We start from the raw sequence: 23,612 nt of genomic DNA, 5'->3' as shown, positions 1-23,612 counted from the left end.
TACTTTTAAGTGCACATTCAGACTTTTAAATTTGTGAGCTTTGTTAGATTACCAAACCAAAAAAACAAACATTTGGCAGGACTTTGACTTTAATAGAAAATAAGATGGGAAAACAGTGGGAATTCGAATTAGTAGTTTTAATCTTTAAACCAACTTCATAGACCATCAAATATATTAAAATTATGTTCACATATTCTTTGCTTAAAATGTGAATAGTATTGATTAAAAAAACTGTAAATAAATAAAATATGGTATGTTTAGGCTAAGTTCTTTGCTACTTTGATGAAACCATGAAAGAAATTAGCAACGTACTTTTATTTTGCGATAATTATGATATGGTTGGACAGCTAAAAGCAAGAAATAGCAACATACTTTTATTTATTTGTTTTTCATAGCATCTTTCACTTTGTTATGTTGTAGTGTTAAACTTTCAACTTTTTTCTTATGAAAACATTGTACTTTACTTTTAAAGATTATCCACTTATATCTTTTTAATGTTATGACAAGCATGCAAAGAATTAAAAAAGGTAAAAACTACAAACCCTGATGGCGTAAAAGAATGTCAAGTTTTTCTTCTTTACTATTAAAAGAGATATGGCCAACTATACATCATGTACAGAAGAATTAGAAACAGAGAAAACCAAGAATTGTCGCCCAACAAGAAACAACACCCAAAGTTTCACCTCTCAAATCAAATCAGTGAATTAGTTACACAACCATCAAACCCACATTCATTTCACCATCATCAACCTGCAATCATTTATTATTTATTAAACAACCAAACACTTGAGCTTGTGTTTTTTTTTTTAATTATGGAAAGGAAAGAGAAGTACTACTGACCTTCTTCGGAGAAAGCAAACACCCCACCAAGCATATCATCATCACCATCGCCATCTTCCTCGGATTTACTCCTCTGATGGAGGCCATTTTTGGCATCAGCATCATTTATTTCTTTTTTTTCCTGAGTGGAAGGGTTGCAGTATTCTTCTTGGAAATCGTGTCCATATCCATCAACAATATTGTTCATGCTTGAGTCGGAACGGTTCGAACCGTCGCTAGTGACCACGCTTTCCAAGGACTTGACCCCGCGGGCCACGGTTCGGTCGGGTGGGATTGAGCGGTCAACCGGAGATGGAGAATTCATGATGTCATCATCAAGAAGAGGAGGGTAACAAGTTAGCCCATTCATGCTGTCTTTATTATTTACAGTTGAAGCGAGAATAGGGTAAGATGCAATCTGTGCTTCTGTTGCTGAACCTGAGAGAATAAACAATAAATAAATAAATAAATAAAAACAGTGTTGGGTTGAGAATTACATTTACTTGCTTTATGTTTGGTTTGTAAATCTATCAAATGAATGTTATGTTAAAGGAAGAATTGTTTTTTGTGTGTTAACAAGGGTTTTTAGCCCGCACATTGCTGGCAAGAGGGACCATTTCTGTAACTTTATCTTACACAGGGATCGTTTCGTCTATATTTCCTACAGAAGGATCATTTCTATAATTTTTGACTTAGGCAGGGATTGTTTCTGTAGTTTGGTTAAAGAGAGACCATTTCTGTCATTTTGTATTTGAATATTTTTGTAAATTTTTTTATATATACTGATACAAATAGAAGAAATGTATAATTTTAACTATGTATATTTTAGTAGAAGATAAATAAAAAAAATCAAACCAAAGGATCTTTTTACCATTGGAATCTTGAGGAAACTTTTCATTGCTGCTACCACCATGGGAAGACGAAGCAGAATATCTACCAGCACCAAACACTCTTCAAATAAAATGAAAACAATTAAAAGTTATAAAAGCCTATACGCTTGCATGATAAAAGATTAGGAGGATGAAAAGGGCATTTGCATGAAAAGTTTAAAAGACGTAAACACCCTTGTTAGGATGATGAAATTTAAAAAAAAAAAAAAAGGAATGGAAGAGGGGTTAATGCGAGTGAGACTACCGGTTATCAGTCCAAGCAGGATGAAGTGCACAAGAGCTATCGAAAACAGGCAGCAAATCTTTCTCCCTGACTTCAATCTCATGCACCGGGATTGTTTCAATATCAACCTCCCCACCATGACCATCATCATGTAACTGTGGGGCCATTGCATAGAAATATATCTGTGCATATCATAATCAGATTCAGATCATAACTCATAAGCATTCTTGAAAAATGCCCAACATACATCTGTGAAAAAAAGACATAAATACCCTCTCCTCATCCTCGAGAATAGCACCTTGGACTTGGATTGAAGTCTCAACGAGACAAAAATTGCAATTTTTGTCCCACACAAGAAAGAGAGAAAGAAAGAAAGAAAGGTGGGGTGGGATGGGATGGGATGCAAAACGACGTAAATACCCTTCTCACCTTGGACTTTTGCCAAATGGGAACTCTCCCGGATCTCATTTGCACCTCAGCATGCGAAAGATACCACCGCGATCTCTCTTTTAGTTTACTCAAATCCTTCTCCACAACACCACCGTCTTCGTCATCGGAATTAGCCATCGCAGCCTCCACCGAACCATGTCTTCCCGGAGCACCACCAATACCAATACCAATACCAATAAACTCCTCTTTTTCCGGCCAATCCGTTCTCCGGCAAACATCCCACCACTGAACGGGTTCGACCTTCACCCTCAACTCCTCATCTTGAGGGGAACCGCTGGATTCCCCTTGCTCCCTTCCTAGAGAAGGCAACAGCTCATACTGAATCACATACCCAGATGGCGTATACACCAACAAATGCTCTAATACATCAGCTTTAGAAACAGAAACAGAAGGAGAAGGTTCCGGATGATTCCGGCGTACGGAAGAATGGAAACAGGCGGCAATGACACCTGGCGGGACAGCCGCCTTTCCGGCGGTGTTAATCCACCCGAAATTAACGTTTTTTATTCTGCTAACTACTGATAGGGTGATGGGGGGTGGGGGTGAGAATGATTGGTCTTTTGTGAAAGAGGAGGTTGACCACCATGGTTGTGATACAAAAGGTGAGAGTTTGGTTTTGTTGGAGTTTTGTATTTGAATACCGGTTTCACCACCGAAAGGAGACAATAGAAAGATATGGCATGTGCCCCTTGATGAAACTACAGCTATCCACTGACTATAGTTACTAAAACATATGTCCTGTATCACCTGTTAAATCAACAGAAAACCATACTCACCAAATAATCAATAAGCTGGATTTTATATATAATTAGTTTTTTATTTATATATAGAAAAGAAAATAAAACAAGAGAGAGAGAAAGTAGAGACGAACAGCAGAAGTCATGCCACGATGGAGTTTATAAAGATGGACATGAGCAGAATTCCAATCAAAGTTTCGGTTGCCTGATTCGTTATGTGAGGAAGATGGAAGAATCCGGAAAATATTGATATTATTCCCATGAACAGATGCAGTGACCAAAAGGGTCCCACTCGGATCAAAACATAGTGCAGAGATAGGACTTGTGTGGGCCCTAAATTGTGAAACAACAGCTCTTGATACAAAATCTTTAATCACAACCTGCACAGATAGTTTTTAGATACGATTCTAATTTCAAAGCAAGTTTTATAGGTAGATGCTTACAAAAAGTAAATATATTAATATATGAAAAATCTTACCATTCCTGCATTAGCATTTTCAGTAGAATGAGGCACAGCTCTGGTAGCATCAGGAAGAAGGTCATGGCAATACTTAGAGAAAGTTCTGTAACTCATATCTCCAAGATTAATAAGTCCACTAGCAAACTGCTTGCTGGATTCCATGGCATATCTGGCCATTAAACTTCCACTGCCAGGTGAGGTTGAGGGACTGACACCTGGCGAAGGGCTTAGATTTTGAGGACTTAATCGCCCTGTGTTTGATAATAATGGATTGTTGGAAGAATATGCTAACCACCTGGGCCCCACAGCCATTGGCCCATATCCAATATTGATTCCAGAGACTCCTTGTCCTCCTAATTGTGATATTGGATATGTGAGCACACTAAATTTGTTTTCCAGTGTAACCGCATCAAAGCAATATATCTGCCATGAAAGAAAAAAAAAAAACATTGTTAATTGTTCCATAACATTCCTTTTCAAAACTAGGAAAAAAAAAACAAACATTTTTAGTATGATTCATTCCTTGATGAATAAATTAAGTTGGGAACCGAATTAAACATAAATTTCACAAATGGAATTAGAAATCGAAGATATTAATATTATTAGTAAGGGTCTGTCTAGTTGGATGGAATGGAAAGATAAAGGAATGGAATGAGTTATTACTACATCCCATGATCATGTTTGGTTGGCCTATAGGAATAGAAATATGGAATGAAATTCCGTACGAATTTTTTATATTATATGTAAATACAATTTATAATATTTTAACTCTATTTTATAAATTATTTTTTATTTACAATTATCAAATTTTAATTTACAAAAACAAAAAAGCCCGTTGAATCCAAAATAAGTTGCAAAAAAAGTATATTATTTTTGTTATTTTAAAGACTTATAAGCGTACTTTAATAATAAATTTTAAAAACTGTGTCAATAAAATTTAAATAAATAAAAACGGGCTATACTGCAAATTTTCAAATCATCCTTGATGGGATAAAAAAAAAAATACCCATGATAATAAGGAATGAAAATTAACAAAATGGAAATGGAAGGAATCACATTCCTTCAACAATGGTTCATTCCATTCCGATGTGCAAAAGAAACAGGTTGTTTTCATTTCTACACAATGAATCATGGACTATTCCATTCCTTCCTTTATCCCATCATACCAAACACCACATAAGAATCAACATAAAAAAATCTACCCCTAAACACAAAGCAATTTTCACTGCTATAACTAACTAACTGGGTTAAATTTTCCAATGTATAATGTCCAAATAACAGAAAACTAAAGGCAGAAACCTATATATATATTTTTTAAATACATTGCTATTTCTTCAAGCATTTAACCCCTTAAAAATTCAAGGAAAGATAAAAATAAAGAGTGAATGTAAATGGATAATGGATGCTTACTTGTGAAGTGAGACCTACAGCTACTATCCTTGGACTGCATCTAACCATATACACAGTTGACCGAAACCTCAACACATGAACATAACTATGTGACCTTAATGAGTAGAATCTCACAGCTCTAGGAGAATACATGGAATTATCCATCTGGGATTCATCTCTTTCATTGTGTGAATGTGATATACCTGAAACCCTTGCTTCTTCACTAGCAACAACCAATAACAAGGGGTGTGACATTTTGAATCCTTCATGGGCATCACTTGTTGTTGCTTCTTTAGGGGTAGGCTGTATTTGTAGAAATGTGACTGGATCATCACGAGTTGAAACTAGTTCACTAAAATTACAACCATCATCCACATCAAGAACTTGAAAACCATTTGAGTAGCCTAGTAGAAGGACATTCTTGATTGTTGATGGATTAAGCTCTAATCTATCAAAGCAACACCATAGTACCTGTTCAAGAAAATATAATCTTGAGTGATTATTATCATTATAATTTATAAATACAAACTTATACAAATATACGCAGCATATTTTGTAACAACCTAAAAAATCAATGGTTACAGAGCGATTAAACAATAGTTTAGTGGTGATAGTGCAAAAGAAGGGACTTTTATTGATAAGCAATAGACTTTTATCATTAAATACAGTATACACAATCCATGTGTTAAATGTGTTAACATGATCACATACAGGATCATAATTGCACAGCAGTTGCTTATTGATTAACACAATATAACCTGTTTAGTTTATAAGTACAATACCCAAATTGCAAAACATGGAAAGAGAACACGTAATATGTTAAATAAAGTAAGTTTAATACTCGTGAAATCTTTTAAAAAGAGGTAACACATCATGGGGGCTATCTTATGGACTATTTTTAAACTAACCCTAAAGATTTTAATGTTGAAATGATAATTCACAAAAGTAGCACTCATTCCATAAGCATTATGTCTAACAAGTCAAATCTAAAACATCTCATTGAAGTCATTTCTTTTTAAGTCCATATACATAGAGAATTAGAAGCCTAGAATTCTATTTGGACCCACAACAAAGTACACACAAAATGCATGTTTTGACTATCGAACTCGCTTTGACTTTCTAATACTTCCTCATCTGCAGAGAAGAATCACCTTTGTCACCTCACCTCAGCTCCTTTTTCTCACTTTCAGGTATAGGTTGTAAGTTCACTTTCCATTTTAAATTGTAGCAGAAACTAATGAGATTTTTGTCTATATCCTCTTTAATTTTTTGTCATAAGTGCAAAACTTCCCCAACTGTATAAATAAAAGTTCCATGTCTACTCATATCAGTAGTAAACAATTCAAGCATATGATTAAAGTGACCCCCTGCTACACCCCTGAAAAACTCCAATTTCCAAACGATTCTGTAGTTCCAAGGGTGAAACCGCGCAGTTGTTTATGTGGCTATCATAGAAAGAGCAGCATCTCCAGAACCACAAAACAAATAAACCCTATATTTAAGGAAAGATCCAAATATCTCATCCACTAGTCCCCAATCCAAATTAAGTGTCTCATTAATCGCTAAATTAGATTCCTCAGCCTTTATATCAATTTCCATTTCCGATGAAAATCCAAGCAATAATTCTACAATATATACTCGAAGTAGATAAAAACACACATGAGATTAATTTCAGAATCCAGTATTAAAACGGTGAACATCAATCCTTATCCTTACGTAATACAGTAAAATACTCTTAAACAAACGCGAAATCAAGCAACTAAATAATCGATCATGAAACCTGGTCTTTCCGAAGTTCATCGGAGGAATCACCGGAAACCGATCCAGAAACGGAGGCTCCAGCCGACCGGACGTTCGAAGAGACGGTCTTGATATATGAAGAAATGAATCTGAACGAATTAGGAATTAAGCCATTGCTGTTGTCATGTTTATCATTATTGACCTTGTTTTGGTTTCTCCTCATAATAATAATAATCGACTACTTGTAATTTCACCGGCACTCCCTCCTCCACCTCCACCACCACTGCTCACCGCCAAGCGTCGAAGATTCACGATAGAATAGGGCATCAAATGATGAACTTCACCGGAAGAGAAAAAAACTTGCAAGAACACGGCGGAGATTACAGCGGTCACAGATTTTCAAAGTGTTTGTTCGTTTGACCTTCACATCGACGGTTCCTCTCTCTCTCTCTCTCTCTCCCTCTATCTGTGATTACAAGTTTGCTTGTTAATTGCGCCGTAAGCTAATTGTGGTAGTTGCAATATAGAGTCCCTTAAGATTATTATTTGTCAATTTAAACCTTTCTTTTTGACTTATTACTAAACACCACTTCTAATATATCTTGTTTTGTTTATATTTAACTTTTTTTAGAACTGTCTTATAAGGCCATGTTAGGTTCCGAATTTTGGATATGCGAGATTCTTTTAAGAATATTTCGATACCCAAAATTCAAAAATGGATACATGATATCAGATTTGATATTGAAATTTCAAACTTTTTATGGTTTTAATTGATATTGTTGTTATCTACTTTAACATGTCATTTAAGAGCATTCGAAAATATCTACTAAATCACTTAACAAAGCAACACCTTTAATGCAAGCAATTATTTGAAGTTACAAACCATTGGATCGAAACCAACTTATTGATTTTATACCCAAACCATATGTAAAGAAAAGAAATCATTACAAGTATATCCTCATTCAATGTTGTGGTTTTCTATTCTAGTATATAGATCAAAATGTGTTATTCATGGATTTGGATAATTTGAATATCCAAACTTTTGGAACATAACTATCAAATATCTATCAAAAGAACTAAAATCAGATTTTGAATATCCAAGATTTTCACATATTTTTTTTTGATATTTTTTCAAATTTAAAAATCTTTTTTATAATCGTGATTGTAATGTTTATGAATTAAATAATAGATGACTCTATACAATTCATATTAACTATGTAAGATTACAGTAATTCAAAAAAGATAAATTGCATTCCTATATGTTTCACGTCACACCCATAAAGGCCATCACACATAATGTAAGGCGTAAATCACATAACACTAACAATCAGTGAAGTATGTTTAGGTTTGACCTTGAGACCTCTCATATTGTTTGTGGCTATATTTAGTTTAATCAACTCGTTTAGTAATATCATGATTAACTCAAGACAAGTTGAGTTCGGTTTTAGCAATATTGCAAGCTTCAGAGGTGCAAAGATCATGTATGCAATTAGATCCCGAGAACATGGGGTTTCAGGGGCAAGGACCCTAGCAAGATCCAAATAGTAGGCCACAAAATAGTGTGTGTGTGTGTGTGTGTATATATATATATATATATATATATATATATATATATATATATACTTCTATTACTTTTTCATTTAAAAAAATGACCAATATGTATGTTCCCAACAGACGCAATTTTTTTTGCAATTTTAACAAAAGTTAACTACTAAGTGTCTATACATATAAGATTTTGAGTTTTGTGGAACATACTTTTTCCCTCACATATTTATTGAAAAAATATTGTTTCAAAACTATAAAACAACATGTATTCTAAGTTTTGTATCTATATTTTTTCTTTAAAATCAAGATATTGATATCTTAAATTATCTTAAACCTAATTTCATATAACCTGATGTTATAGGTCGAAATTATAAATTTAAAAAAATGTGCATACATGATGCCATGATAATTATCCAAGTGGAGACCATGGTTTTGTAAATTGAATATGTAACTCTTTATTGAACTTGAAACTAAGTTGATTATGTTGGACTTGTTGGGATTGTGAGCTTGATAAATTAAATTAAAATTTGATTGCTGAAAAGACCAAAACTAACTGTGTAAATGTAGGTCAAAATTACCTTCGTTGAAGAAATGACTAAAAAGTTTGTTTTTTTTGTCTCACTCCAAAACTTAGGTGTGTAGGTATGCATCTAAGTGACTAAAGTCATAACATCATGTTTTTTTGTTGTAAACATAGGTGAAATTAAATAGTAGTTTAGGATTAAATTACATTTACCGCTTCAAAACAAAAATAACATCGTATTTCACATACTACGTCATTTTCAAAACCAAGAAATTGTAAACATAACTTCTTATCAAAATAATTTTCATATCATATTTTTTTCCTTTTTTTTAAGTGTTTCTTTTTTTTTCATTTTTTTCAATAGTTCTAAATATAATTATATAATATTAAAAAAAACATAACATTTAAATTATTAAAAAAAAAAGACATTACAAGACTAAAAAATACATAATTTTTTTTCTAAGTACACTACTCGTCATCATTGTTAGTATCGTAGATATGACCGGGCAAGTCTTCTCGAAGTTGTATATGTTTTATTGCATCTTGAATATCAACAACTCTTTATTTCACTGAGCCTAGTAGAAACGGCATGTGACAGGGCTCCGTTGGCATATATATTGTTCAATATTTTGTCATTTATATTTTACTACCATGTTATGCATATTGGTACATGTCTACATAGTATACCATAGAGTTTCCATCTCCAATGGTCGTGTCACATGCTCTACTATATGCACTTCGACTTTAGAACTCTAAAAGCAAGTTCCACATCTTACGTGTTGTTTCTTTTTCTTCTCTTGAAGAAATTTTCTTTTGGTTTCACTGGGTGTTGGAATGCATTCACGAATGTAGAATACATATGATATATTTCATTTGTAAGGTAATACCCCAAACTTATATTTGTTTTCATTCACAATGAAAAGGATTATCTGGTGCCTTTCCTGACAAAGTATCGTTGAATACTGGTGACTGATCAAGAACGTTGATTTTGTTTTTTGAACCTACAACCCCGAAAAAAGCAAGTCAAATCCATAAATATTAGAAAACAACAACCTCTAATACCAATGAAGATGTTCCATGATGACTACTTGCAAACTACCATCTGCACTCTTGGGGGACAATTTCTCCAATTCCAGTGTATGCAATCAATGTTTCCTATCATACTGAGAAAACCATGTCTTTCTTAATGTGTCACATATAGTTGTTGAATATCACTCATGTGTCGCATATAGTTGTTGAATACCACTCAAAGAAAGTTTTTGGAAATAAATGTCACCAAATGTTTCAACAACACATTTTGACAATCTATACACACTTTCTCTTGCAGTTCTTTCATACATTCTCATATAATCATAAATGGAATCGGGTGATTCCCTATAAACCATCAACCGAATTTTCGCATCATATTTCTACAACCCAATGAATCCTCATGTAACATCAAATTCATGTATGAAAAATGTTATGCATGGTTAAAGTTTTAATTTGGATTTTAGGAATTTTTCTCCCAGGAACGATGGTTAGGTTACCACGATGTGGTGTTTCCATGTGTACGCGGTGCTGTGGTAATTTAGTCGGTGGCGTAGCCAGGATTTTGCTTTATGGTAGATCAAATAATTTACAAAATATAAACTAGTAGAAAAATACATCATATGATAACAAAATGCGACAATGTATGCATTTTAAAGTAAATTGTTCATTTAAGTTGCACACGATACTCTCTTACATTATTAAAATCATCTAAAATGGAATCGAAAATCTTGGCGATGTCTTTCTCGATGTAAATAACCAGACTATCAGTAATAAAATCATCATTGATTTTATTACGTAGTTTATTCTTTACAATTTTCATAGAAGAAAATGCATGCTCAATAGTTGCAATAGACACTGGAAGGGTCAACACAACCCGAATCAATCTGTCAACAAGATAGTGGTGACTTGTTTTTCATGTCTCTGCCAAACCTTGACAAACTTCAGCAATAGATGACAACTTTCCCAAAAATGGATGACCCTTTACATAAGCTTCAAAGTGCTTCAACTGAAATTTTAAAACATATATTTCTTGGTCAGTGAAATCAAGATAATAAAATTTTTTGCAAGTTTGCAAATAGAATCAGAATTGAAGCATTTATATCCCTCTTTTGGATCCAAAGCAGCACTAAGTTGTAGAAGCTCTACGAATCTTTCATTGAACCTCGAGTCAATTTCCTGTAACTGAAAATCAATTGTCTCATTAAATATATCAAAATGATAGTGATGCTCAGTAGTAATAAGACCTCCCTTCCTATTGCTTTTTCCTTCAAAATATGGATCTTTAAATTCAGGAATACCAATATCATGCTTCTTACAAAATTCCATAACGTCATACAGGAAAAAGCCCCATTCATCATCTTTATGGGTTTCAATCAATTTCTTTGTATGGAAAACCATTGTTATTTCACTTATGATGTCTTAAGACTTTTGTTGTAAAGCTTGACAAAAAATATCAGTAATTCCCAAAATTTATTTCATCATATGTAAAATGAAAACTAACTCAAAAGATGTCATTCTTTTCAATGTAGTACTAGCATTGCCTCTTGTTTTGTAATCAGAGCCTGCTTTTTTATATTTTCCAAAACTGTACAAGTTGGATTGTACATCCAAAGAAGATTGCTAATAGAAGTAAAATGTGAGCTCCAACGAGTGTCTCCAGCACACTTTAAAGTACCAATTTGATTAGCCGCTTTTCTAGTTTCAATTTCACTAGATTCTAGCATTTCTGCAGTTTCAGCAACTTGAGCGGCTTGTAGTTCATCTTGGCATTTACAAGAAGCACCTACGGCATTTACAATGAAAGATAAATTTCCAAAAAATTCATGTACAGAGTCTACTTCTCTAGTTGTTGCAACCAATGCAAGTTGTAACCGATGAGCCATACAATGTATATAATAAGCACATGGATAATCCTTGAGAAATAATGTTTGTAATCCCTTCCATTCACCACACATGTTGCTAGCTCCTTCATACCCCTGTCCACGAAGATTCTCAACAACAAGCTTGTTAGAAGTAATAGTTGCACATATAGAAGAATACAAAGTGGAAGATGATGTATCTTTAACATGGACGATATCAAAAAACCATTCTTATATGTAACCTTTATTGTCAACATATAGAAGAACAATGTCCATCTGCTCTTTCTTACTTTCATCACTTGCCTCATCATCGATTATAAAATATTTAGAATCATAAATATCTTCAACTATCTTTTTTCTCACTTTCTTAGCAAAAATATTTAAATTTTCTTTCTAGACCTCATGTGAAGTGTATTTTGCGTTGCCTGAGGCATTTTCCAAAACAACACCTACAACATCCTCATTGTAAGAAGTTGTGTATTTGATCAACTCAATCAAGTTCCCATAGTTTTTTGAATCAATTTTCTTATCATGCCCCCTAAAAGCAATCCCCTGAAATGAAAGAAAACGAACAACATCTATTGATGTTTTCACCCTTAACATATTCTTTTCAATTTGATCAGTAGATTGTTTTTGCATCACTTTATCAATATGTCATGATTGATTCATCATACTATCACAAAACCGTATAGCATTATTATGCTGAGAGTTTTTCCATCTCCTACGTGTTTCAAAAATAAGCAATATTTATGTGACAACCCGATATTTCAACTACATGTAAACGACCTAAAAAGTCAAGTATTGTAACCACGTTAGTTGTAATAAAATTAACTTCAAAAATAAAATATCCAAATATCACTAATTAAATTACCTATTATGTTATATGTCATTAAACTGTGATCGTACGTAAAAAGAACACCCAATTCCAACTTTGTATAAGAAAGTTAGGAATTTTTCAAGTTCGGCTTAACGACAAACGGCTAAAAACTCGAATCAGAGATCGAGCGACTTTCGACCGGAATGACCTAAACGAGAATCGAAGGTCTCAACAATGATATTTCAGCGGTAAAAAGTCTGGCAAAAACCAACGTCAGATAAAGAAGTTATGAATTTCTAAAGAAATTTTCTTACCGCGACCTTTTAAAAATAAATAATAAAAATAATTTTGGAATTTCCCTACGGGATCTAAACGAAATTTGTAGAGTATGGTCTCACCTTCGCGTGGATAAAAAGAACGTCGAAAACGGAGTTCGTATGAAGAAGATATGAATTTTTGAAGTTTATTAAATAATTTATATATAAATTTAAATATAAACCCTTGGTATTATCCGAAGGGGAGTCACCAGATAGGGCCAAGTTACGCCTAGCGTAACCCCCGTACGCCCAGCGTACGCGAGGCCTTGGCCTCGGATCGTCCACGTCGCGCTTGTGCGAGGCTATGCCCCGTCCCATCCGAGCTTCGAGGCAGTCGAGGACTCGGTCACGCATGACGCACGCGTACGCCCCGCGTACACGCGTACGCCCCGCGTACACGCGTACGCCTAGCGTACGAGGTCGGTTCCCAGCCCCTATAAAAGGGATGCGAGGGTTCCGGGAAAATCACACCATTTCTCTTACTTTCTTGTCTCGTTTTCCGTGCCCGTGCTACCCCGAAGCCCCGATCACTTTGCTCAAGTCCCGAAGGTCGTTTGTGCCCCCGATATTCCCGAGAATCCCGAGGAAATCCACTTTCTCAAGCCGAAATTCTATCCGGTTTTCATCCCGCAACCTCCGATCTTACAAGTGAGTTCATACCCCTATAATTCACGCTTTTAAATGTTTTATGAGTACTTTTACATGCTTTTAAAGGGGGGGGGTACAAGTAAAACACTCGATTATTATCGTGTGTTATATAAACTTTCACTATACGCGTTTTATCAAAGGAATCATATGTGATTTAAAACTATTATACGGAAACTTTCATACGCAAATTATACCACGACAACATTTTATCTTTTGAAATGAGAAACGATTTATGTATTTATATAAATCAGATACTTTGCTTATACTACATTTCTGTGTGTCGGTTTTGGCACTACAAAAACTACACTTTTCATAACAAGTGAACATTTTCACTAAGGGTTTATTATACAAACGAAACACACTTTTAGGAAACTATAATAGGTATAGTTTTACGAGCATACTACGAACTTTTACATACATGGAAATACTATTTCAAGAAGCTACTTTCATATACAATAACGAACGAACATTTTCACACGTAAATATGTTTTGTCACACCCCAAAACCAAGAACGGCGGAAACGTTCTGGGGCGGAGGACGTCATGTAAAGTATCACAACACAGTAATTGTAAATAAGCAAACAACATCATCCATTGCATTAAATATATATAATTTTAATACAAGCGTGTTCTGTACAGTATAGACACCAAAAATAACGTATATCAAAATAATAAGATGAGTCTTGAATGCGCTCCATCTTCTCAAAAGTTGGCCTCGGTACCTGTCTACTGATGACCTGAGAATACAAGTTATTTTGAAAGAGTTTATCAGCATTAAGCTGGTGAGTTCATAAGTATTTTAGTGTCGGTATTTGTCATCCAAAAATGTTTGAACATGTATCAAGCATAAGTTTGAAAAATGTATGTAAAGGTTTGTAATTGTTTGTAAAAGTTTGAATCTCTCAGAAAAACCTATATTTTCTATTAAAGTAGTCTTCTACCAAGGCTTAACTGTTTTGTATGCTCGTTTGATGTAAAAGTGTGTAATTTCCCAAGTGTAACTATCATTTAACAAAATATAGTTTGTACATTAACGTTTAAGTGAGGTTATCACTAAAATATGTAATGGGTAAATCATTGTAAAACTGTAGTTTTGTATTATAAGAACTACTGTTATACTAACTACCTTAAACCAGATTTATATTAAGGTATAATGTGATAAATTGCACCATGCTATCGACTGGTAACAACGACATAATGAATGGTCGTAATAACGAAATGACGTTTGGCACCCGCAGACCTGCAGGTCCGGCTGTAGCTAGCAGCAAGGTGTAGGATAGTCAATCCAGTATAGATCTATACGCAAACTCACGCTCTCCCTCCAAGAGAATTCTGGCTACAACTCGGGCCATGACATTTAAGGCATGCTCCGACACAGTGGATCACAATTGTTAACGTGTTCATGTATATGTAATGTTTCTCGTTCTAGTATAGTTGTATATGTTCTGTTTCTAGTATAGTTGTATATGTTCTGTTTCTAGTATAATTGTATATGTTTTGTTTCTAGTATAGTTGTATATGTTTTGTTTCTAGTATAATTGTATATGTTCTGTTTCTAGTATAGTTGTATATGTTCTGTTTCTAGTATAATTGTATATATGTTCTGTGTTACCCCCGATGGTAACTAGCTATTGATGTACTGATAAGTATGAACGTGGAAGTACTTTAATGTCTATACATGTATATATGATATATAACTAATATTGAAACGACCCTCGGATGGTCACCCGAAGTCCCACCAGACCACATCCAAATCGAGGAAGAGGAAATAGGGCGGATGGCTTTCCTAAGCCCTTTAAACATTACTTATATATCTATACATGTATGGGCATGCAATTTAATAGAAGTAACACAAAGTTTAATAAAATCATTTGATAAGTAAAAAGAGTTTGTAAAACATTTTGAAGTGAAACAGTTTGATAAACAGTTTGAACAGTGATAAAATCATTGGTTTTCTAGTTATTAATTACATGTGATTAATGTAATCACATGTGATTAATGTAATCACATGTGATTGATGTAATAACTGTAAGTGTTTAACTTGTATCCCCCCCGCCATAAAGTATTTAAAACATTTAAAAGCATTTCAAAGGTTAATTAAAGGGGTATGAACTCACTTGTGGTGAGTAGATTGGATTGATGTATCGGGTACCGTGCTAGGTGGCACACGGAGACTTGTTCACACGCACGAGCCTAGTTATCATATAATGAGCACATATATAACTAATTAGCCAAATAATAACTTAACAAAATAAGTTGAGACACTTAGGATCATGTAAACACTTTGTATAAGTGTTATAGGTCCTAATGGTTGCATCTAAGTTGATATGGGACAAGGCAAAAGGGTTTGAAGCTTCAAAAGACCTTGTATAAGAGTTCACCACCCAACAAACCCCACCCTTGGAGTTTACGGTCATAAACTCCTTGAGTTTACGGCCGTGAACTCCACACTTGGTGGTTTTGGGTGTTTTAAGGTGTTATCTAAATCCTAGAATAAGCCTAGCACTTGTGGAATAATTCTTGAAGTAGTTTAAGGCCTTAGAATGCTCCTTTGGGGAGTTTACGGCCAAAGGACCATATCCCCTAGAGTTTACGGCTGTAAACTCCTATGGGGTGTTGGTTTTAATTCTTTTAAGTCACTTGCACATGTAGGATAGCTTCTATGTTTTTGTTTAAGGCTAAAGGGGACATTAGGCACACATTTGTGCCTTTACTTGGAGTTTACGGCCCAAGTGATGTTCCTTGGCCATAAACTCCCTTTAAGGTATGAATTTGATGTAATTTACTCCCCATTCAAGTCCTAAGTATTAAAGGGTAATTGCCTTAAAGCCTTAAGGGTGTTTAGGGCACTCTTAGCCCTTGAAAAGGGGGTTTACGTCCCAAGAGATTTTCTAGGCCGTAAACTCCTAAAACTTTATGATTTTGAAGTGTTTTGGTGTCCAAATTAGCTATAAGCATTAGAGGGTAAATGCCTTAAGCCTTAGGGGTGATTTAGGGCTCACTTTGGCCCTTGGAAATGGTGTTTACGGTCCAAGAAACTCTTGGGCCGTAAACTCCAAAAGATTGATGTTCTTGAATGATTTCTAGCCTCAAATGTTTATACACAATGTCCTTAACTAGCTACCTAACAAGGAAACGGGAATAGATAGCCTTTAGGCTTCGTTTTGGAGTTTACACCCCAAGAACGTTCTTGGGCCGTAAGCTCCCGGACCTTGTATTTTAGACATGTAAACAATGTTATAAAGCATATAACAAGCATTAAAACACATTTAGGAAAGTAGACTCACAATCCGGGATGAAATCCCGAAGATCCGTCAGAGAGAAAATGGCTTTTCTCTAGTTGGAATTGTGAATAATGAATTAATTAAATTCAGAAATCTATTTATAGTCCTGAAATATTTTGACAGAAAATATTTTTATTCCGGAAGTTGGACTATAACATTATGAAACTTGGAATGTTCAAGTTTCACAAATCCAGGAGCATCCACTCTCCTGATATCACCTGAAACGTAAGCCCTAATGTACACAAACTTGTTCGGAAAAGTCTGAAAATCACTGAAACTGGACTGGCTTCTATTGAATAGATATTGTTCGTACAAATGGAAATTTCGGGTTGTCACATCATCCCCCCGTTAGAAGGAATTTCGTTCCGAATTTAGAATTTAAGCAAATAAGTAGTTACAAATAACTAAGCGAAAAGATGAGGGTATTTCAGCTTCATCTGATCCTCGCGTTCCCAAGTGAATTCCGGTCCTCGCCTGGCGTTCCAACGAACCTTCACGATAGGGATACAACTTTGTTTCGTCTGCTTGACCTCACGGTCCATGATCTCTAGAGGTTTTTCCACGAAGTTGAGGCTCTCGTTGATCTCGATCTCGTCGAGTGGGATTACGAGAGTCTCGTCGGACAGACACTTTTTCAAGTTAGATACGTGGGATGTAGAATGTACGTTACGAAGTGTGTCAGGTAGATCGAGTTTGTAAGCTACGGGGCCGACTCTTGCAAGAATTTCGAAAGGCCCTATGTACCTTGGATTAAGCTTCCCACGCTTACCGAAGCGTATCAAGCCCTTCCAGGGTGAGACTTTGAGAAGGACTCGGTCTCCCACCTGAAATTCCAAAGGTTTTTTCGTTTATCAGCGTAGCTCTTCTGTCGGTCTCTAGAGGCTTTCAATCGTTCACGAATCTGGACTATTTTCTCTGTCGTTTCCCAAATGATTTCCGGACCGGTGAGAGTATTGTCGGAAGCTTGCCCCCTTGCTAGTTGGGTATCACCCACCTCATCCCAGCACAGAGGGGATCTGCACTTTCGGTCGTAGAGGGCTTCAAATGGAGCAGCCTTGATGCTCGTGTGATAACTGTTATTATAAGAAAACTCTACAAGGGGTAAATGAGTATCCCATGCCTTTCCAAAGTAAATCACACAGGCTCTCAACATATCTTCTAGTGTTTGGATGGTCCTCTCACTTTATCCGTCGGTCTGTGGATGGTAGGTTGTGCTCATGTCCAACCTTGTTCCCAGGGAATGTTGTAGTGATTGCCAGAATCTTGAGGTGAACCTACTATCTTTATCGGAGATAATGGATATAGGCACACCATGTAGCCGTACGATTTCCCTAATGTATGTTCTCGTAAGTTTCTCCATCTTGTCGGTTTCTTTGATAGGCAGGAAGTGTGCAGACTTGGTCAATATATCGATGATGACCCATATGGTATCAAGTCCACCCGTTGTCTTGGGCAACTTGGTTATGAAATCCATAGTGATCCGCTCCCACTTCCATTCTGGAATCTCTGGTTGTTGCAGTAAACCGGAGGGCTTCTGGTACTCGACCTTTACCTTTGCGCAAGTAAGGCATTTACTTACAAAGGTAGCAACCTCTGCTTTCATATTAGGCCACCAGTATAGCTTTTTAAGATCCAGATACACCTTATCTGAACCTGGGTGGACGGAATACCGAGTGTTGTGCGCCTCGGTCATGACCAAGTCTTGGAAACCACCGTGTTTCGGTGTCCAGATCTGGTCCATGAAATATAAGGCTCCGTCACCCTTGGCTTCTAAATTCTTGTCCATCCCTCTGAGGGATTCACTTGTCACATTTTCAGGTTTCATGGCTTCAAGTTGGGCCGCCTGAATTTGTTTAGACAAGTGTGAATGGATGGTTATCGACAATGACTTGACCCTGCGACCAGAATATTCCTTCCGACTTAGGGCGTCTGCTACTATGTTGGCTTTACCCGGATGATAACGAATATCGCATTCGTAATCACTGAGTAGCTCGACCCACCGTCGTTGTCTCATGTTGAGCTCCTTCTGATCGAATATGTGTTGTAAACTCTTGTGGTCGGTAAAGATAGTGCTTTTCATTCCATACAAGTAATGTCTCCAGATCTTCAGAGCAAACACCACTGCTCCCAGTTCAAGATCGTGGGTCGTGTAGTTAACATCGTGTGTCTTCAACTGTCTGGAGGCGTAGGCGATGAACTTACCTCGCTGCATCAGAACACACTCGAGCCCTTGGTTCGATGCATCGCAATAGACTATGAAGTCTTCTATCCCTTCGGGGAGAGATAGTATTGGCGCGGTGCACAAGTCTCGCTTGAGCGTTTGGAACGCTCTCTCTTGTTTCTCTTCCCAGTCAAAGGCCACGCCTTTCTGGGTCAGGGTTGTAAGAGGTTTCGCTATTCGGGAGAAGTTCTGAATGAATCTGCGGTAGTAGCCAGCGAGGCCTAGAAATTGACGAATTTCAGTAGGCGTCTTCGGTGCTGACCAGTTCTCAATGGCTTTAATTTTAGATGGGTCCACGTGGATTCCCTCTTCACTTACCACGTGTTCTAAGAATTCGACTCTTCGGATCCAAAATTCACATTTCGAGAACTTCGCATAGAGTTTCTCCATTCGTAAAGTTCCTAAAACTTGTCGTAGGTGATCGCCATGCTCTTCCTTACTTCAGGAGTAGATTAGGATGTCATCAATGAAAAACGATGACGAACTGATCCAAGTAAGGTCGACATACTCTGTTCATCAGGTCCATGAAAACTGCGAGCGCATTGGTCAATCCGAATGGCATCACCACGAACTCGTAGTGTCTGTAACGAGTTCGTAAGGCTGTCTTCGGCACATCCTCCTCGAGCACTCGTAACTGGTGATATCCGCATCTCAGATCAATTTTGGAAAAATAGTTCGCCCCTTGCAGTTGGTCAAATAGATCGTCTATGCGAGGCAGAGGGTAACGATTTTTGACCGTCAGTTTATTGAGTTCTCTGTAGTCGATACACATACGGAATGATCCGTCTTTCTTCTTAACGAACAAGACCGGTGCTCCCCAAGGTGAGAAGCTTGGTCTTATGAAGCCCTTGCTGAGCAGTTTGTTAAGTTGACATATAATTCCTGCATCTCTGCTGGTGCTAAGCGGTAGGGCGACTTGGCTACGGGGGTAGCTCCTGGGACTAAGTCGATTCTGAACTCGACCTGTCGTTGCGGAGGTAATCCAGGTAGTTCTTCTGGGAAAATGTCGGGGAAGTCGCTTACTACTGGAATGTTCTTTAGTTCTTTCGTTTTGAGGCTCGTGTCGACAACGTGAGCAAGGAATGCGTGGTATTCTTTGCGCAGATATTTCTGTGCTTGAATACTTGATATAATGCGAAGACTCGCACCAGGTTTGTCACCGTAGACGATAAGAGTTTCGTTAGACGGGAGGTTTAAATGGACTGCTTTCTCGAAGCACATGATGTCGGCGCGATGAAGACTCAACCAATCCATGCCGATGATAACGTCGAAGCTTTTTATTGAGACCGGCATGAGGTCGATTGGGAATGAATGGTTATCTAGAGTTAGGGTACATCCTAAGTATATGCTACTGGTGTTTTCTGTTTTTCCATTAGCCATTTCTACTGTGAATTGTTCTTTAAGTGCGTGTGGTTGTTGTTTAAGCATGCGAGCAAATTTATGGTTCACGAAGCTTCGCTCCGCTCCACTATCGAACAGAATGCATGCATAGGAGTTATCGAGGAGGAACGTACCAGTCACCACTGTCGGGTCAGCAACTGCTTCCCCGTGGCCTATAGCTAGTACCCTCCCTGCTCCTCCAGCATTTCTCGCTTTGGGACAGTCCCTCTTATAGTGGCCTGTTTCGCCACATCCATAGCAAGTCGGGCTTGCGCCGGAGCTAGGGACTTGTGTGATCGGTTGTGTCAGAACTTACAGAAACGGATGATGTGTCCTTTCCTGTTGGAGTTAGAGCACTGCATTTCACGGCAGGGGCCGTTGTGGTGGAAGTTTCATTTGTTGCACTTTGGCAAACTTCCAACATACTGCTTCATCGGAGCAGGAGCAGTAGTAGGGGTTACCGCGGCATGCACTGCCACAATTTGCTGCTTTTCGGCAGCTCGCTGCTTCTTCTTGTCATCCCAGAACTTCCGCTTGGTGTCAGCGGGTTTGGAGGGTTCCGGGATGGCTAGGGTTGTTGTGGTTGCAGGGGTTTTGACACCATGGTCAATGAGTCGCTGTGCCAGTCGCTTGGCACTGTCGAAGGTAGCGGGGTTTGATGATAGGACATTCCCCTGATACGGAGGCACTAGCCCCCATATGTACCTTTCAATCTTTTTCCCTTCATTGGGAACCATGTTTGGGCAGAGGGCCACCAGTTCGTTGAATCTGGCGGTATAAGCAACAATGTTGGTGCCCTTCATGGTCAGGCTCCAAAGCTCCTGCTCTAGTTTTTGGATCTCGCCCCTCGGGCAGTATTCCTCAATTATGAGGTCTTTCATCGTTTCCCAGCCTATGTCGTTGGCTACGACGAGAGTTAGAGATTTAACGTGGACGTTCCACCACGTCAGGGCCTTTCCTTCAAAGGTGCATGCAACATATTTGACTTTGCTCACAGCAGGGCATGAACAAATTTCGAAGACTGATTCAGTCTTCTCGAACCATTGCGAGAGGGCAATGACTCCGCTGGTCCCATGAAAGGACTTCAGCTTGCAGTTGGTGAAATCCTTGTAAGAGCACTCTCTCGAGCGCACAGGAGTTTCCACCGGAATAGAGTTTACAGGCACCTCTGTTGGCATCAGTAGAGTGATACTGTGCCATGGCAGTTGCCACTGCTGCAGCTACGGCAGCATTTAGGGCTGCTGTATCGATGACTGGAGGCGGTGTAGGTGTAGGGTTATTCCGGGGAGATTTGCGAGGAGACATCTTTCAGCTATAAGTTTATAAAGATGATAAAAGTGGTAAGAATCAATTTGTAAGTAATGTGAGAATGACACATGGACTAACTAACCATAGCCCAACAATTGAATGAGTTTTTGAGATCATAACAAGAAAGATGTGTAGGAAAACCCAAGTGTAAAGATTCTTTCCACAGAGTAGGTAGTCGTCAATTATACTGGTATTACTGATGTAACGAGTTCAATGAAAATTGACCTAACAGTAGGTCTTACATCATACCATACGGAAAGCTTGACAGTTCTTAGATTCCTAATTAGAGTACTGAAAGTTAGGAATATTTTACAGATAAGTGCTACTTAGAGCACAGATATTAAAGGCTAATCCTTAACCCAAAAGATAATGATGTACTAGACATCATCTAACGGCGATGAGTATTCCTCGGGAGAACCCTGAGGTCTCTCATTTGACGGACCACCTCTTGAAGGTGTCGCTCATGAGCCCTTTGACGAGCACGAAGTTCCATGACTTCTGCTTGAGAGGCAACCAGATGTTGCTGTAGGGTTTCATTGGTTCTCTGGGTCCGTTCCATGTCTTCTTCGAGACGGCGAATGCGGACTGTGTTGACACCAGAGTTGGCATCAATCTTCACGACCCGGTCGATGGCTGCTCGACCTTGCTCAACATTACGAGCTATTTTGCGGATTATGACGGGCAGAGCTCGGTCAGCAGAACCACCTTCGTTGACGTTGTAAAAGCTTCGGTCCCCAAAGTATGGTAAGGGTTGACCCTGTTCGTCACTCCAACGATTCAAGTTATCTACCCACAAGGGAGTGGGACCTGGAAAAGCTGGTCGAGGGTTGTTGTTCGGGGCTTGACCTACTGGAGGTAGGTTGTTGACTTCGGGCTCAGAGTCTGATCCATCCGAGAAGCCTTCAGCTTGATGATCATCCAACGGAATTTGGGGTTCATCGTCAGACTCTGCTTCGAGCCATCCTGCGTTGCCTTAATTTGGAAAGTACGGGTCGCCGTGATGGAATCCAGCCATTTAAATCTACGCGAGAAGAGTGGTATAAAGATATAGTATATATGTAGTTAGTAGTACAAAATACACCTATAGTATTTTAAGTTTGGGTTCTACTGATCTTCTTGTGGTATTGTTGGTAAGTTTTTAGACTTGTTAACACATCACAACCATTCTAGGGCATATGCTAATCACTCCTCGGACCAACATAGTTGATCAGGCTATGCCATTCCCAGGACTGACCATACATCCCCTAGCTTACCTGTGATATTTAACAATCGTAATACTTTTGTTCTTGTCGTTGTGACACTGGTTTTAGTATGAATGCAGACTAGTATACTTAATTAAATATTTTAGTATTTAAAGTATAGACTCTTGGTCAGAGTGTTTTAATCCCAAATGGGTTTATAGTTTAGTATATCTTTTATGGGTTGATATACTTGATTCACTATAAACAATGCTCTGATACCAATCTGTCACACCCCAAAACCAAGAACGGCGGAAACGTTCTGGGGCGGAGGACGTCATGTAAAGTATCACAACACAGTAATTGTAAATAAGCAAACAACATCATCCATTGCATTAAATATATATAATTTTAATACAAGCGTGTTCTGTATAGTATAGACACAAAAAATAATGTATATCAAAATAATAAGATAAGTCTTGAATGCGCTCCATCTTCTCAAAAGCTGGCCTCGGTACCTGTCTACTGATGACCTGAGAATACAAGTTATTTTGAAAGAGTTTATCAGCATTAAGCTGGTGAGTTCATAAGTATTTTAGTGTCGGTATTTGTCATCCAAGAATGTTTGAACATGTATCAAGCATAAGTTTGTAAAATGTATGTAAATGTTTGTAATTGTTTGTAAAAGTTTGAATCTCTCAGAAAAACCTATATTTTCTATTAAAGTAGCCTTCTACCAAGGCTTAACTGTTTTGTATGCTCGTTTGATGTAAAAGTGTGTAATTTCCCAAGTGTA

At 37.4% G+C, this 23,612-nt stretch overlaps 3 protein-coding genes across 3 annotated transcripts; all 3 read right to left on the bottom strand.

The window, feature by feature from the left end:
* Window positions 1-552: 552 nt before the first annotated feature.
* LOC145044909 (autophagy-related protein 18h-like) lies at window positions 553-7,189 on the bottom strand. Its single transcript, XM_078993260.1, has 9 exons — window positions 6,749-7,189; window positions 4,990-5,439; window positions 3,598-4,002; window positions 3,254-3,499; window positions 2,362-3,129; window positions 1,954-2,114; window positions 1,691-1,770; window positions 841-1,257; window positions 553-750 (listed from the first exon to the last, which is right to left on the bottom strand). The coding sequence occupies exons 1-9, from the start codon at window positions 6,929-6,931 to the stop codon at window positions 746-748; spliced, it is 2,715 nt and encodes a 904-aa protein (XP_078849386.1). The 5' UTR covers window positions 6,932-7,189; the 3' UTR covers window positions 553-745.
* Window positions 7,190-10,469: 3,280 nt separating this feature from the next.
* On the bottom strand, window positions 10,470-11,203 carry LOC145045394 (uncharacterized). The gene is made up of 3 exons (XM_078993730.1): window positions 10,871-11,203; window positions 10,736-10,811; window positions 10,470-10,660 (listed from the first exon to the last, which is right to left on the bottom strand). Exons 1-3 carry the CDS (start codon window positions 11,201-11,203, stop codon window positions 10,470-10,472), a joined length of 600 nt encoding a protein of 199 aa, XP_078849856.1.
* A 122-nt stretch (window positions 11,204-11,325) lies between these two features.
* LOC145045392 (uncharacterized) lies at window positions 11,326-12,303 on the bottom strand. The gene is made up of 3 exons (XM_078993729.1): window positions 12,064-12,303; window positions 11,907-12,015; window positions 11,326-11,864 (listed from the first exon to the last, which is right to left on the bottom strand). Exons 1-3 carry the CDS (start codon window positions 12,301-12,303, stop codon window positions 11,326-11,328), a joined length of 888 nt encoding a protein of 295 aa, XP_078849855.1.
* Between the last annotated feature and the right edge of the window lie 11,309 nt (window positions 12,304-23,612).

The sequence above is a fragment of the Lactuca saligna genome, chromosome 5 (assembly GCF_052625555.1).
Source record: "Lactuca saligna cultivar CGN05327 chromosome 5, ASM5262555v1, whole genome shotgun sequence".
Lineage (NCBI taxonomy): Eukaryota > Viridiplantae > Streptophyta > Magnoliopsida > Asterales > Asteraceae > Lactuca > Lactuca saligna.
This window is presented reverse-complemented; position numbering and strand designations above follow the sequence as displayed.